At 45.1% G+C, this 15,827-nt stretch overlaps 1 protein-coding gene across 1 annotated transcript in view; it reads left to right on the top strand.

Moving 5' to 3' along the window:
* Positions 1-15,827, top strand: part of Susd1 (sushi domain containing 1) — a 120,780-nt gene that overhangs the window by 84,445 nt on the left and 20,508 nt on the right. The window contains exons 11-12 of the mRNA XM_021200675.2: positions 6,752-6,843; positions 8,267-8,453. Of these exons, the coding sequence (XP_021056334.1) occupies positions 6,752-6,843; positions 8,267-8,453 (279 nt within the window). The remainder of the gene's footprint in view (positions 1-6,751; positions 6,844-8,266; positions 8,454-15,827) is intronic.

Raw genomic sequence — 15,827 nt, 5'->3', positions numbered from 1 at the left:
TATGCCACTGTAGTATATAGGGCTTGTCATATGCCACTGTAGGCATATAGGGCTTGTCGTATGCCACTGTAGTATATAGGGCTTGTCGTATGCCACTGTAGTATATAGGGCTTGTCGTATGCCACTGTAGGCATATAGGGTTCAGTGAGAGACCCTCGTCAGGTGACTATGGTGAAGAATGTTACACACCTGAAGTCCTTCCCTGGCTTCCACACTTGCGCACACCCCTCACCCCATCCAATACAGACTCTGGTCCTGCAACTAAAATGTGAGAAGTCTCTCATCCCAAACATGGAAATATCTCAAGAATGTTTAATCAGATTTTGATACATTTTTGCTTATAGAATAATAAAAATTCAGTGTTTAAATGGATCTGAAAAAACTCTTTCAAGCAACATAATTTGATAAGTTTAAAAAAAACAATGGTTGTTCACTAGTCAGAGTTTTTTCTTTTTTTAGTAATACACAAGATACTAGTGTCTCATAAAACAATGTTATCTGAATTCTGATGAGATGTGGCTGGTCTTTGCATTCATATCTCTGTAAAATTGGGTTTCAGGAGTGGGGCTTCCACGTTAAAGTCCTTCACGGAGAAATCGCCATCACAGAGAGTGTGTCAGTTACACGCAGACTGATGGAAGGCGCGAACGCCTGTTAGGGAAACCTTTTCACCACACCATCTGTGTCTGAGAGTCCAGTAAACAAGCAACACGTTCATTTGATCCTAGGGATGAACCCAGGACCTTGCACACGGCTAGGCAGTGGCTCTCTACTGCTGAGCTACACTCCAGCCTCTCACTGTATCTTAATTTGGAAATTTGATGTTGTTTACAGGCCTGTTAGATGTCCCCCACCCCCACTCCCAGTGAGTCCCTTCTGTTTTTTCCCATCATTGTGCTGTTGCTGGGTTAGTGCTCTTTGCTCTCAGTGAGTGTACATCAGTCCTCTGTGTGCCTGTGACCCAACTTACCGACTGCACTGACTGACTGTTCATTCAGAGCCTGAGCCTGTGGGAGTCAATTCAGACTCCAGCTCCAGGGGTCTCTCCCTTCCCAGCACCACTCGCCTGCTGACTGTGTCTCATCTTTCAGACTCGGGCACTGTGTCATTTGCCTCACAGAGAAGTTAACTTTCTTCAGGTTTTTTTAAAATTAGTTTTTAGGGGCTGGAAGGATATCTCAGTGCTTAAGAGCACTGGCTAGTCTCTCAGAGGACCCGAGTTTGGTTCCTAGCACCCATGTGGCAGCTCACAACCATCTGTAACTCCAGTCCCAGGAGATACAAAATCCTCTTCTGACTCCCTGGGCACCAAACACTTACATGGTACACAAACACACATGTGACTCCCAGGCACCAAACACTTACATGGTACACAAACACATATGTGACTCCCGGGCACCAAACACTTACATGGTACACAAACACACATGCAGGCGAGACAGCATACACATAAAGTAGGAATAATTTTAAATTAGTTTTTCATTTTCTTAGTGTTGCTTTTCTACCTGGGATTATAGAACTATTCTTTTATATATTTTACAGTATACTTTTAAAATACATTTTTGCTCCTGTTGAGAACATTTTTTTTCCAGATATATCAAGGTAGAAATATAATATTCTTATCTACTGATTTGAAGTGCCATTTTCTCATCTATAAAGTCTCCTGAGAGCCGGGCAGTGGTGGCGCAGGCCTTTAATCCCAGAATTTGGGAGGCAGAGGCAGGCAGATTTCTGAGTTCGAGGCCAGCCTGGTCTACAGAGTGAGTTCCAGGACAGCCAGGGCTGCACAGAGAAACCCTGTCTCGAAAAAAGAAACAAACAAACAAATAAAAGTCTCCTGAGTGGAAAGGCCTTCTTATTGATTCTTCCTTTTCCATTGATCAGTTAGTTGATTCTTTTACTAATAATAAAATGCTTAGCTATTCCAGCGTTCTGATTGTGTCTGGTATCCCTCCAGAGGGGTAAAACCTCCCACAAAACCACAAAGATTGGGTTTTGAAAGGAGGGTTGTCCTTTTTAAAGTATGAACCATTGAAAATCATAGTATAAGAATATATCTTTGGCTTAATATCTTACAGAGGCCATGACAAAGAAAATGGAGAGATATTCCTATATTTTTGTTTAGGTTTTATTTGCAATTAAGTGTATGTATTTGGGTATGTGCATGTGAGTGCAGTTCCCTCAGAGGGCAGAGGGGGCGCTGGAGTCTCCTGTAGCTGGAGTTATGGAGCTGCCAGACACTGGGGCTGTTACTTCCAGCCCCTTATAGTTTTATTGTGTCTGGTCATGTTCCTTTTCAATTGATCCTCCCCCCCCCCAAATGCCAGTTTGCTTTTTCTCATTAATCTTTCCAGAGAAATTTAGCAGTGACTATTTTCTGTGTATTGAGTGTGTCAAACTTGTTTCATCTGGTTCTACTTTGTCCTGTGGTTTCCTCAGTCTTCCCACTCATGATGTCTCTCTGTACATTATTTTCTTTTATATCCTTTAACAACATTTTATTTTTTTAAGATTTATTTATTTTATGTATATGAATCCACTGTTGCCATCTTCAGACACACCAGAAAAAGGCATAGGATCCCATTAACAGATGGTTGTGAGCCACCATGTGGTTGCTGGGAATTGAACTCAGGACCTCTGGAAGAGCAGTCAGTGCTCTTAACTGCTGAGTCATCTCAACATTTTTTTTTTCATATTAAACACAGTTCCACAATTCAATTTTATCTTTCTAATTGCAAATATTTTTGATTACAGTTTTTTTTAATTATTATTATTTTCTTTATTTACATTTCAAATGCTATCCCGAAAGTTTCCTATACCCTCCCCCCACCTCTGCTCCCCTACCCACCCACTCCCACTACTTGGCCCAGGCCTTCCCTTGTGCTGGGTCATATAAAGTTTGCAAGACCAAGGGGCCTCTCTTCCCAATGATGGCCGATTAGGCCATCCTGCTTGTGGACGTTGTACATCGTGGTGCGGAGCCTAGTGCGCACCACGATGTACAACGTCCACAAGCAGTAGCTCCTCCATTGGCGACCCTGTGTTCCATCCAATAGCTGGCTGTGAGCATCCACTTCCGTGTTTGCCAGGCACTGGCATAGCCTCACAAGAGTCCGCAATATCAGGATCCCTTCAGCAGAATCTTGCTGGCATGTGCATTAGTATCTGGGTNTGGTGGNTGATGATGGGATGGANTCCCGAATGGGGTAGTCTCTGGATAGTCCATCCTTTCATCTTAGCTCTAAATTTTGTCTCTGTACCTATACCCTTTCATGAGTATTTTGTTCCTTATTCTAAGTAAGAATGAAGTATCCACCCAGTGGTCATCCTTCTTGGTTTTCTTGTGTTTTTCATAATGTATCTTGGGTATTCTAAGTTTCTGGGCTAATACCCGCTTATCAGTGTCATCTCAACATTTTTAAAACCTTGTTTCCTCCTTCTCCTCTTCTTCTTCCTCCTCCCCTTCTTCCTCTTCTTCCTTTTCCTCCTCCTCTTCCTCTTCCTGTTCCACTTCTTCCTCCTTCTCCTCCCCCCACCATGCCCTTTTCTTCTCTTTGGCTTTTCAAGACAGTGTTTCTCTGTGTACCTCTTGCTGTCCTAGAATTTGCTTTGTTTAGCAGACTGGCCTTGAACTTAAAGTTCTGGGATTAAAGCCGTGTGCCGTGCCAGCACATCGGCTGGTGTTTTGATATTTCTATTAGATTTTTCTTACTTGGCGTTAGTTCCAATGCTATTGTTCTTCAGTTGGGTTTTTTTCAGTTTTGTATTTTGTTTTTTTAGGGGTTAGTTTCCTGTTCCTGGTTTGATAAGTTACTGAAAACCTGGTGGCTTAAAACACCACAGTTGACTGTCACATAGCTGTGGAAGTCAGACACTTGAAATCCGTTTCACTGGGCTGCAGCCCGAGTGTGGACAGGCACGTGTGCCTTTAAGGGACTGAAGGGAACTTTTCGTTTCCTTACGCTTAATCTTCAGAGTCTGATTAGCTTTGGTCCCACTTTTTTTTCCCCACTGTAAGGTTTACCCTGTCCTTACAGCGTTATGCCAGCCACGGGGTCTTCCTGCACAGTCCACTCTGGCCTACCGCTCTCCAGCACCTCAGTGCCAGGATACCAGGTGCCTGCCCCCATGCCCCTCCCCCTCTCCTTCCTCCTCTTCATCTTCCCCCTCCTGTTCCCCCTTTCTTCCTTTCTGCGTAGTGTATGTGTGTATGTGTGTTTGTGTGTGTGTGCATACCCATGCACGTGGAGGCCGGAGTCCCTCAGTCCTCTCTGTCTTATCCTTGAGACAGTCTCTCACTGAACCTGGAATTCACTGATTCAGCTAGACAGACAGATGAAGGGCAGAGATCTGCCCATCTCCTGCCCACGCCCAGCTGGTGCTGCAGTGACCCTGAGCGTTCTCTGCCTAGCCTCTCACTCCCAGTTTCACCTTTCTTTAACACTAATCCTATCAGCTGATTTCTAAAGATCCTTGTTATTCCACTGAGCCTGGCAGATAATCCGGGCTAATCTCTTTGGGTCAGTCATCCCACCAAGGCCTTGTTGCTCCAACAGGATCTGGGATCTGACATCTGTGGGGGTCCATCTGTGGGCAGTCCACAGAAAGCGACTGCCTTCCTGCTAGGTCTCTCTGGATGCAGGTTGCCAAGCTCCTGTTATTTTGTCTTGTTTTTCTATTGTCTTCGGGCAGTTTGGTATTTGATTCATTCGCTGAGAGTTCCTGGCAGTTATGACCCTTTCCCACTTTCATTGCGGTATTTGTACCTCATTGTTTCTGGTCTAGAATGTCCTGACTAATAAGCAAATAACAGCCCGGAGACCAGACATCCTTGTATTGTTGGTAACTTTACAAGAAACTGCTTAATTATTTTACCAATTATTATTTAGCATGGTAAATTCTAATACACATGATTAAACTAAAGGGCTTCTGAGAAGTTGAGCCCTTGTAAACCAGGATTTTAAGTCAGGAGAATATTTATGAATATGAAAGTAACCATGTGGTCTCTTTTATCTACTAATAGCATCTCCAATAATGATTGTGTATTCTGGGAATAACTTTTTCTTGGTCATGATGGTTTTTTTGTGTGTGTGTGAACTACTACTCACCTCTGTTTGCTGATATATACATAAAATTTTACATAAAAACAAACCTGGGTGTTGTGGCATGCACCTTTAATCCCAGCACTTAGAAGGCAGAATCAGGTAGATCTCTATGAGTTTAAGTCTAGCCTGGTCTATGCACTGAGACCCTATCTCAAAAATATCAAAATAAATAAATTAAATTAAAAATTTATATGTCCGAGTGTTTGCCTGAATTTTATGTATTGTACCATGCATGTTCCTGGTGTGCACGGACATCAGAAGAGGCTATTGGATTCCCTAGGACTGAAGCTAGAGATGCGCGTGAGGCACTGTGTGTGGATGTTGGGATTCGAACCTAGGAACTCTGCAGGAACACCAACTGCTCTTAACTCCTGACCCATCTCTCCAGGCCCTATTTGCTGTTTTTTAATTTCTGTGTGTACTTTAGCAAGTGAATTTGGCATAGATGGTTTAGTGTTTGGCTTGCCGTCCTCTGTACTGCTTAGGCGTTGTGAATCAACAGAGTTGGAAAACTTTCTACTTTTTGTGTGATCTCAAGCTGGTGGGATAGTACTGTTCAGACTGGCATTATTGATCAGGGACGTAGCTTGGTAGCAGGATGCGTGCTAACACATGTGAATCCCAGATTGAACCCTAAAAAACGAAGCAAGCAAGAGCATTAGTCATAGCATTACATATCATTTGCAGTTTGAAGTGTCCAGAGACCTCGGTCTCTTGGGCCATTACCTCCAATCGCCACCACCATCTTCCGCTTACCCAGGAGTGGGGTTGTGCCCCTCAGACCCCAGCTTCCTCCCTACCTGCTCTGCCTTGCAGCATCTGAAGTGAGGTCGTGACTTGTGAAGCAGGTTTTCTCCCATTGTAAACATGCTTAACCCACACGGGAGGGTCACATCCACCAACTCAGCTTCATGCGCAAGAACCGGTCAGGCCAGTGTTTGTTCCACATAGCCCCCGCTTCCCATGGGCCTGTCTTTGGGGTGTCTTTTAATCTTTAATCACTGCAGTGCTCCACTGAAACTGCTGAGCCTTCCAGCTGTGTGATATTTCCTGTCTAGGGACAGCCATCACTGAAGCCACCTCTGGTATCAGGGTTTGCAGTAAAGTGCTCGGGTAGCTGTGTCTCAGGAACACACCCTACGTGGCTGTGTGCTAGCCTTCGGGTGGATGGCCACGAAACCGAGCAGATTTTGAGACCATGATGTGGAAATGCAAGTCAGGGGAAGCCATAGAAGTCCCAGAAGGCCGGGTTGCCTGCAGTGGCCGTTTTCAGTTCCTCTGAATGACTCTTCTCTTCGGAATTTTAAACCGGTACTCAGCTTGTCCAAATGATCTCCAAAGCCCAGGGCAATGACTTCAAACTTAAACCTAGTAAACCAAGGGGGTTGTCAGTGTCTAACCTAAACATTTTAAGGCGGTTCTTGCTGGGCATCTCTGGTTCCTAAAATCCTCATCAGGACCCATTTGCTTGAACAGGATCACAGTGTTTCTTGAAAACTGCTGCCCCTGACTTCTGAATCAAAATACTGCTGAATTCACCCTATGTAAATGCTCTTCCTAGGAAGATGTTTCAGTGAAAAGTTAGTGGTTTTGTGTTTTGTTTTCTCCATCCAGTGTAAATTCAGTTCTTTCTTTCCTCTCTGCAGCAAAACAGACCATCGCTAATATTTCAGTGTATAATGATACCTGCCTAAGATGGAGCAGCCTCAAGACAGCCGATGTACTAGAGATGTACTTAGTAAGTTTCTAAAACTCACCTTAATTGCAGATATGTGTACTGCATGGAAGGTTTAAAACATCTAAGGGCTGGGGAGATGGTTCAGCTGTTTAGAGATGGCTCAACTGCTCCTTCAAAGGACCCAGGTTTAATATCCAGCATCCTTCTGGCAGCTCCCCACCATCTGTAACTCCATTTCCAGGAAATTCAATGCCCTTTTCTGACCTCCGGGAGCAACAGCCATGTACACGTCCACATACATACTTGCAGGCAAAACACCTATACATACAAAATAAAATAAATAAAAAATAAATAAATAAATACAAGACTAAAAAATACGTTTGTAGCTGCCATTGGCAGAGATGTGTCATGATGACCGGCTAAGAAGCGCGGGGGCAGCCACTTCTGCTGCTTGCCTGAGGACAGACGACTCAGGAGTGGTAAGAAAATGTGGAATCTTCTAGAGTTGTGTCTCTTGGTACAGAGTCAATACTCAGGCAGAGACTCTGGTAGGAGTGCAGTCACCTTTGGTCACACCAGCATCTGCGGAGACCAGGCTTTGTGTGTGTGTGTGTGTTGCCTGGACAGTCACAGAGTATCTGTGAAGGTCGATGACCACTGAAGGAAGGGTGATCATGGGAAGAGAGGGGACTTCTCTTCAGTTATTGGATGTTACAAAAAAGGAGTACCCTAGTCAGTGGTGCCTGGTTCAGATTCCAAATTTTCTCTCTAGGAGAACGATCCTTGCTCCTGTGGTTTTGCCAGTTGGCTTCCATGCTATAAATGCAAGGACAAAAAAAAGACCAAGCAGCTACGTAGGGCCTCTGACTGTTGCTCTTCTAGCTTATGTTCTATTTGAGACGGTTTCACTACGCATTCTAGGCTGGCCTTGGGCTCTCTATATGGCCAGCCTGGCATAAACCACTCCGGCCCAGAGGGGACAGCTCAGAGCTTAAGAGTGTCTGCTGTTCTTGCTGAGGACCAGAGTTTGGTTCCCAGTCCCCTCACCCCCACACACACACCCACCCAGCCCCTCACACTGGCCTGGAATCCTCTCTCCAGGGGATTCAATGCCCTCTTTTGGCCACTGTAGACATCTTGCACACAGGTGCACATACTCACTCTCCACACACATAAAAAATATAAAAATAAAATAAAAAAAAATCAAGATGCTCAGGGGCTGAGATTGTAATTATATGGTGATCTGTTTGTGTGTTTTATTATACATATATGTATTATCCTCATGGTATTGTAATCACCATAAGTTCAAAACATGCATAATGTTGAAATTTTACTATTAGCTTATTGTCGCAGTTACATCTTGGGGAAAAAAAAAAGTTATAGGAGAGACGGGGGGCAGAGGGGGAGGGGAAGAGAACCCTGGAAAAAGCGTAGGTCTCAAGGCATTCAGGCTGTTTCACGCCGTGAACTCCTCATCTTTCAGTTCCACATCTGGGGCCAGAGATGGCATCAGAAGGCGTCTGTTCAGGAGATGGTCTTCAATACAACCAGCAGCAGCCAGGACCCTGAGGTATGCCTGGACTTGCACGGAGGCACCAACTACACCGTTAGCCTTCAGGCTCTGTCTTCCGCACTTCCTGTGGTCATCTACCTGACAACCCAGATCACAGGTAAATCTTGAATAACAGCATTTGAGGTAATAGCATTGTTGATAGGCCCAGATAAGGAATCCTGTTGCTTTCTGTCGTGGTAAAGGAAGCCTGCTGGAGAGAAGGGAGGAAGCTGAAGAGAGAGAGAGAGAGAATGGAATGGAATCGGAGAGAGCTAAAGAGAGAGAGAGAGAGAGAGAGAGAGAGAGAGAGAGAGAGAGAGAGAGAGAGAATGGAATCAGACAGAGAGAGCTGCAGAGACACTGGCAGCTGTCCAGCAGTGTTTCCTTATCTGAAACAAAATGTCAATTAAATTTAAATAGTATAAGCCTGTGAGTTAAGTCCCTTCTGGGTGTTTGAATCATTTAAAATGTTCCAGCCAGGCGTGGTGTTTCATGCCTGGAATCATAGCGTTTGGGAGGTGAAGACAAGATCTTGAGGAGTATGAGTTTGAGGTCATCCTGGGCCAAATCCCCCCCGATAAATCACGCAGCAGCAGCAGCAGCAGCAACAGTAACGACAAACACGTCTAAAGCATTTCATACCTAAAAAGAGTTTTCTCATTACTCTTGTCTAGTAACACATTAAACTAGCCTTCTAAGGGTAGTGAGATGGTTCAGTGGGCAAAGTGCTTGCTGTACAACCAAGCGTCTGTGGTCTGATACTTGTCACTCAACGTTAAAAAGGCATGTAACTCAGTGTTGGGGTCAGAGATGGGCAGACTCCAAGGCTCGCTGAATTGGTGAGCTCCAGGCACAGTGAAAATCCTTGTCTCAGTTTGGTTGGCTCAACTATTTCTATGGCTCCTTCCTCGGCCTCCCCTCTCTTCCTTTGCGTTATCTTTCTGCCTAGGTAGTATCTATGACCTCATAGCTATAACTAATAGCTTCTTGGTACTGACAGTCCCCAAATCTGTACCTCTAAACCTAGCCTCTTTGGATTCAAACTTATCCACCTGCCTTCTAAACATATGCCTTTGAGCATATTAGACAAATTAAACAGAATTTTAAATTTCGCGCCTCTTTTCTTACTCCCAAATCCATGAAAATTACGCCAGTTTTCATAACTCAGTTCCTGGAATTCTCCTAATTAGCTGGTCAAGCCAAGAATCTTAATTGCCTCTATCTGACTCCTAAATGTCTAATCAGTTAACCAACCCTGTTGATTTCAATCAAATATTTCTGTCTTTGTCTTCAACACTACAGAGCCGACCCTAGCAGGAGCTGCTTGCTTGGACTCCTGCAGAGGATTTCTGGTTTTCTGTTTGTTTGCTTATTGTTGTTGTTTATTTCATGACACCCTATATACCCTTGGGTTGGCCTCATGCTCTCTCTGTAACCCAGGCTGGCTTCATTAGTGTAGTCCTCTCCGCTCAGCCTTCCTGGACCACCTTCTTGAACTCACCTCCTCCTCGTCTTCTTTCTCACCAGGTGCCAGCTGTCTCTCCCTCGCCTTCTTGCTTTTTCTTAAATAGCTCAGACTTTTCCCAGTGAAGGCGTTTCCGTTTGCTATCACCTCTTTCTGGGATGACCTCTGTCTGTGGTTTCCTGTGAGTATTTGGCAGTGTGATTGTTCACCTTGTCTTACTCTGCTCCCTGTTGCTACAACCGACCACAGATTTACAAAGAATAGCTTTTGGATGTTGGGAAGACAGCATTGGGTTAGCATTTTCCTGCTCAGCCATGGCCTGAGGTGTCACATGGTAGACAGAGCGAGTGTAATGAAAAGTTGGGTTTTATTCAAACCAACTCCCCTGATAACCCATGAATGGATTAACCCATCATAAGGACAAGGTTCTCATGACTATGCCACCTCACAAAAGTTCTGCTTCTCAAATAACCATAATATACTGTTTTGGAATAGCTTCTGGCACATGCTATCTGGAAAACATGCCTAAAACAATAATCCCCTTTGAGGGGCTTCCCCTGACCATCCTTTCCTGAACACCCCTCACTCCCTACCCTATTACTTTATTTTAAAGATTTATTTACTTATGTGAATGGCTGTTTTCTCTGCATGTACATCTGCACCCCAGAAGAGAGCATCAGATCCCATGACACTCTAGTTACAGATGGTTGTGAGCCACCATGTGGTTGCTGGGATTTGAACTCAGGACCTCTAGAAGACCAGCCAGTGCTCTTAACCGTTGAGCCATCTCTCCAGCCCCTACCCTATTCCTCTCTACCACTCGCCCTCCTTGACTTCTTCATACAACTTGGATTTTTGATTTAAAAAAATTGTTTATTATCTTTCTTCCGCTGTAAAATAGGAATTCTTTGAAAGCATTTTCCTTTTGTCTGTTCTATATTGAATCTCTCAACAAATGCTAATAACATTTAGCACAATAAATCCACGTTTCTTAATAGCCAGGGAGTAATTAATGCTGAAGAGATAGGTTTTTTCGTATTAAGAGAAATTCTGAGTACTTTGTGCCAGAGACAAGTGCTGTCCAATTCAATGTTTATAAAGCAATGCTTCGAAAGAGACTGTCCAGTCGCCTATTCTTTGGCCCGTGTCATACTTGAGTGGGGTGTACTGCTTTAAAAACATATTTACTACATTTTATTATTTTTGTTTTCTGCATGTAGAGCAGGAGGGGGGTTAGCTATTGGATATCTGTATAAGCCAGAGGACAATTTATAATAGGTATTGAGGTTTTGGAACACAGCCCCAAGTCACTCAAGTGTCCTGTGTCTGCGCTCATGGCCACCAGGGGGCACTGTTGAGCTGTTCAAGTTCACTGGGACGGTGCAGGCTTTTAAACGCATTGAGATCATGCCTGCTATTAGAACTTGCTTTAGAGCAGTAGTTCTTATCCTTCCTAATGCTGCGACCCTATAACACAGTTCCTCATAGCGTGGGGACTTCCAACCATACAATTATTTCATTGATACTTCAGAACTGTAATTTTGCTACTGTTATGAGTTGTAATGTAAATATCTGATATGCAGAGTATCTGATATGTGACCCCCCCCCCCAAAGGGGTCGCAACCTGCAGACTGAGAACCTCTGCTTTAGAGACCGGCAGTGTGAAATTTCAAATTGGTGAGACTTTATTAAAGAGTTGAGAGAGAGAGAGAGAGAGAGAGAGAGAGAGAGAAACCCTTGCGTCTGTCCCATAAAAGTAAGAGAAAAGAGAACCTGGTTTGTTGAAGTGAGGATACCCCAGATGTTTGTGGCAGTGTTTCAGTAAAAAGAGGAACTTTCGGATGTTACCAGAAATGTTGAGTTAAGGATTTGGATCTGGAAAACACAGCGGATGCTTTCCCAGAAGAAAAGCGGGTGGAATTTCCCTTCTGTGAGCCTCCTATTAAATTAAATCTTACTGATGGGAACGGGATGAAAACAAGAGCTTTAAATATATTGCTGACCTCAGAGGAGATGCCAAGGAATGGAGAGGGACAGAGGCAAGTGCTTTAGGAGGCAAGGGAGGGTGTTGGCTGGAGGCTAGGACAAGTCTCAGGCCTGTGGTTCATGTGCGGCCTAAGCAGGCACATTGAACTGAATTCTTTAGAACATGCTCATTCATTCTCCACTTTAGGGGAGGAAGGAGAACAAGTAAGCACTCACTGTCTTTGGTGTAGACCCCTAAGAGGTGTAGACCCCTAAGAGGCAGAAGGAGCGCTCTCACATCGACTGTACTGTTTTCTCGTTGAGTTATAAGCAAATTTTATTTTCATAGGGACAACACAGGAAATCAGAAACAGCTAAAGGGGTAGGGGTGGGTATTGATGGGGGGTGGATGCTGGGATGGGGTGGATGCTGGGGTAGGGGTGGGTGTTGGTGGGGGGTGGATGCTGGGGTGGGATGGTGTCTTGACCGGCCTTGACCAGCAAGAACGACGNGACGCCTGAGATCCTTCTCAACAGCACTTTATTCAGGAACGCCTTTCATGATGCTACGGGGAACACTAATGGACTAGCAAGGCCACCCTATATACTGGAGCGTTTACTGCCCAGGTGCTCTGTGTCTTACTGTTGCCACGGGATAGGCTAAAGTAAGAATCACTTCAATAACATAAGGCTGGGCAAAGAGGACTTGTGCCGAGTCATTATTACTATCAGATGGGCAGTGGAAGCCAGCACCATCCTATAATGGCGAATGATATGGCTCGCAACAGGGTGGATGCTGGGGTAGGGGTGGGGAACAGAAATAAGTGTGCGTGTGGATGTGATGATAAAGTCCACCAGTTGTCCCCCAGGCTGTGGCTATTATTTGAAAAATGCTAGAGGGAAAAAGGGGAAAGGGACGGAAGTCACTTCTATATTTGACTTCAGTACCAATGCCAGCAACTAGCATGAGAGATTTCCCCTCTCTGGTTGCCGTCATAATAAGAAAAGAGAAGGTGCTTTTTCAGATGGGTAGGAAGACAGCCAGGACCCCTGCTCTCCCTGGCCCTGTCTCTCGCACCTCTTTACTGTCAGCCGGTGGCTGGGGAGCACCCCGAGGGACCAGTTCTCCTAAGTTTTCCTCCTCCAGACTTCGGTTCCATTTTGAGTGATTGCCAACTCTTTAAGGGTTCTGTGCCCTTGTGTCCGCCCCGGTGAGGAGCCTTTTCTTCCTAGCTGGTCACAGGGCACCGGGGGGATCTTGGAAAGTCCCTCGAGTGTCTGGGGGCTGAAGTTGCATCTGAGGTTTTGGATAAGGATTGACCCCTGGCCTGCTTTCCTTTCAAAGTCTTTGGTAGTATAAGGTCGTTGGTTCCTTGGGTCAGGCTGGGAGCGAGCGTGTTTGGTGTCCCACTCCCAGAAACATGGGTCTGCCTTCTAACCTCATGTTCCTGTTTAAAGGGCTCAGTGGACACCCGTTGGCATCTCTCTGCTTCACCCACTAACACCATTCAGTTCCCATTAGGGGTCTTCACTGAGGTAGGGTGACCCCCGGTGGAAGTAAACGGGCTGGCTGCTTGGGTCACCATGTATACACTTTAACTTTATAAAACACGCATAGGAAGGCTTCCTTAGATCAGAATCCTTAAAAAAAAAAATAAAAAATGAACAGAATTGTTGTGATTGATGTGGTAGAAGGACCATGCTGAGACTCGACACTTGAACTCAGGAAATATTTATGACAAATACCAATGCACAGTGCTGAGTGGGAGACCCTGTGGCCGAGCCTCACAGCTCTGTGGATGTGACCTTGTGGCTGGCGGCATATGGTGGACGTTCTCTCTTTGAGCACATCTCTTAAAAAACAAACAACAACAACAACAACAACAAAAAACTACACTTATTGTCATAAGGTTAGGTAAAAAACTTTTACTATAGTTGCACTTATAGTATCTCCTTTTATTGATGTAGCATTTGCCTTGTCTTAGCAATATTAATCTTTGCATATGTGTTACACATTTCCCACACCAAGATAATTTATTCTTTAATTTTATTTTCATTATTTTGACATTTAGATTTTGGATATGTATGGTATATGTATGGATGAGTGTGCCTGTGTGTATGTGTGTGTGTGTGCCTGTGTGTGTGTATGTGTGCCTGTGTGTGTGTCTGTGTGTGTGTACTCACACATGTGTGCATGTGTACTTAGACATGTCTGTAATTGTGAGCAGGGAGGCAAGGGAGTCAATGTATGTCTTTATTGCAGTCACCTTGTTTGTTGTTTGTTTGTTTGGTTGGTTGGTTGGTTGGCAGAGCCTTAAGCTCCGCATTTGACTAGACAGGATAGCCAGGGAGTTTTGGGGTCCCCCTGTCTCATCCACCTATCCCAGCCCGCAGCACTAAGGTTATAGATACATTGCTACAGCTGGCTTTTACGTGGGTGTCAGGGATCCAAACTCAGACTCTCAAGCAATGGGGAAAGCGTGATATACCCACGGACTGTCTCTGTAGCCAAACACTTAGACACTTGACAGTGCCACAGAACCAGTTCCGTTAATGTCTTAGCATTCACTCCTCCAATGATACTGAGAAAAATGCTCCCCACCTCTGAAGTCTAGGTTAAATTTTGTTCTCTAGAACTTTCTTATCTTTGTAATAATCTGGGCTCATTTAGACTGTGTTCTGACTTATGACATGAAGCTGAATCTACACGGGAACTTTCTTCTCCGGGTTGTTTAATGCACCTCTCGATTTCCTGGTTGGGTTGTGGTCTTCCTGAACTACACGCTCTTCTGTCACCTCCCTGTGCGGTTCCTGCTTGTCATTTTGCCGTTACTTTTCTCTGTATTCTTCAAGGCGATTTTTGTTTTGTTTTGTTGTTGGTTTTTTCTCATACGATGCGCCTGATACTCTTTAGTGGTTTGCTTCTAGCGGAGGATTGAGGTTACTGGAACTTCTTAACAGTACAGAAAGCCTGCCTCTGGCCCTGCTTCCGTTGTGCATACCCAGGGGAGAGGACTGCATTCTCTACCCCACAGGACTATTACGCTTTGCTTTGCTTTTAGATCAGTGAAGAGGGGTGTGGGTAGGAGGCAGATTTGTCGGGGACAGCAACTTGGAAGCTGAGGAGTGGCACTGTGATGACAGAACAGGAAGCCGGGGTTACTTCACCTCGAAATGTGGCTGAGAACCAGCCTGCTGATGGCCATACTTGCTACATTTCAGGGAAGTATAGAATGTGGAGCAGATCAAGTTGGGGAAGGCCTTGCGCAAGCGAGGCAGCAAACAACCTGGAAATCATGTGCTGATTGGCAGCCAGGTGACAGTGCACCTTTGGAACTGCAAGGTGCATCCCACACTGGGTGGCTCAGAGCACAACTAGCAGAGCCTTCCTGTTGTCCCCCAGACCTGCCTTCTCTGAGCCCTGTCTTCCCTACGCTTTGTCCTGTCTCCTCCAGGTTGAGTCTCCTCCAGGTTGAGAGAAACTAGACGGATTGGAAGGGTAGAGAGATGAGCTCAGCTAGGTTTAGTTATCTCGGAGGAGAACAGAGAACAACCGTGAGAAGAGGGTGAGAGGGGTTGAGCAATAAAAGCGATAAGTTTCTCCCCTTGGGCTGGACCACAGGAAACAAGAGACCCTTGCTTACTGTTACTACAGAGCACAACAGCCTGGTGATGGCACTCAGGCCTGAGGGCAGAGTTCTCAGGTGAGGGGACTCGCAGCTCAGGCACGGGGCTGCTTTCTTTTCCTGTCACTTCTGCAGCGTCTTTCTCAGAGGTGTCGTGAAATCGCTCTAAATCCTCTCTAAAGGGAGAAAGGCTCTCATAAAAGGCATTTTATGAAGCCTTACCTGCAAGCAGGGCCTGTTCCCTGCGAATCCCCTACCTAGGACCCTTGACAGTGAGAAGTATGATCTGTGTCACCGTGTCTGGTGACTTCAGAAGCACTTCTAGACTGAATGTGAATTTCTAGCTTCCTTCGAGACACTTTCACACACACTTCAGTCTCAGCAAATTCCCTAGATGTGAAGTACTTCCATTCCAGACTTTCTGCAAGCTCCGGTGA

Source organism: Mus pahari, chromosome 6, assembly GCF_900095145.1.
Source record: "Mus pahari chromosome 6, PAHARI_EIJ_v1.1, whole genome shotgun sequence".
Classification (NCBI taxonomy): domain Eukaryota; kingdom Metazoa; phylum Chordata; class Mammalia; order Rodentia; family Muridae; genus Mus; species Mus pahari.
Note: the sequence above shows the minus strand (reverse complement) of the source record. Positions and strands in the feature narration are given on the sequence as shown.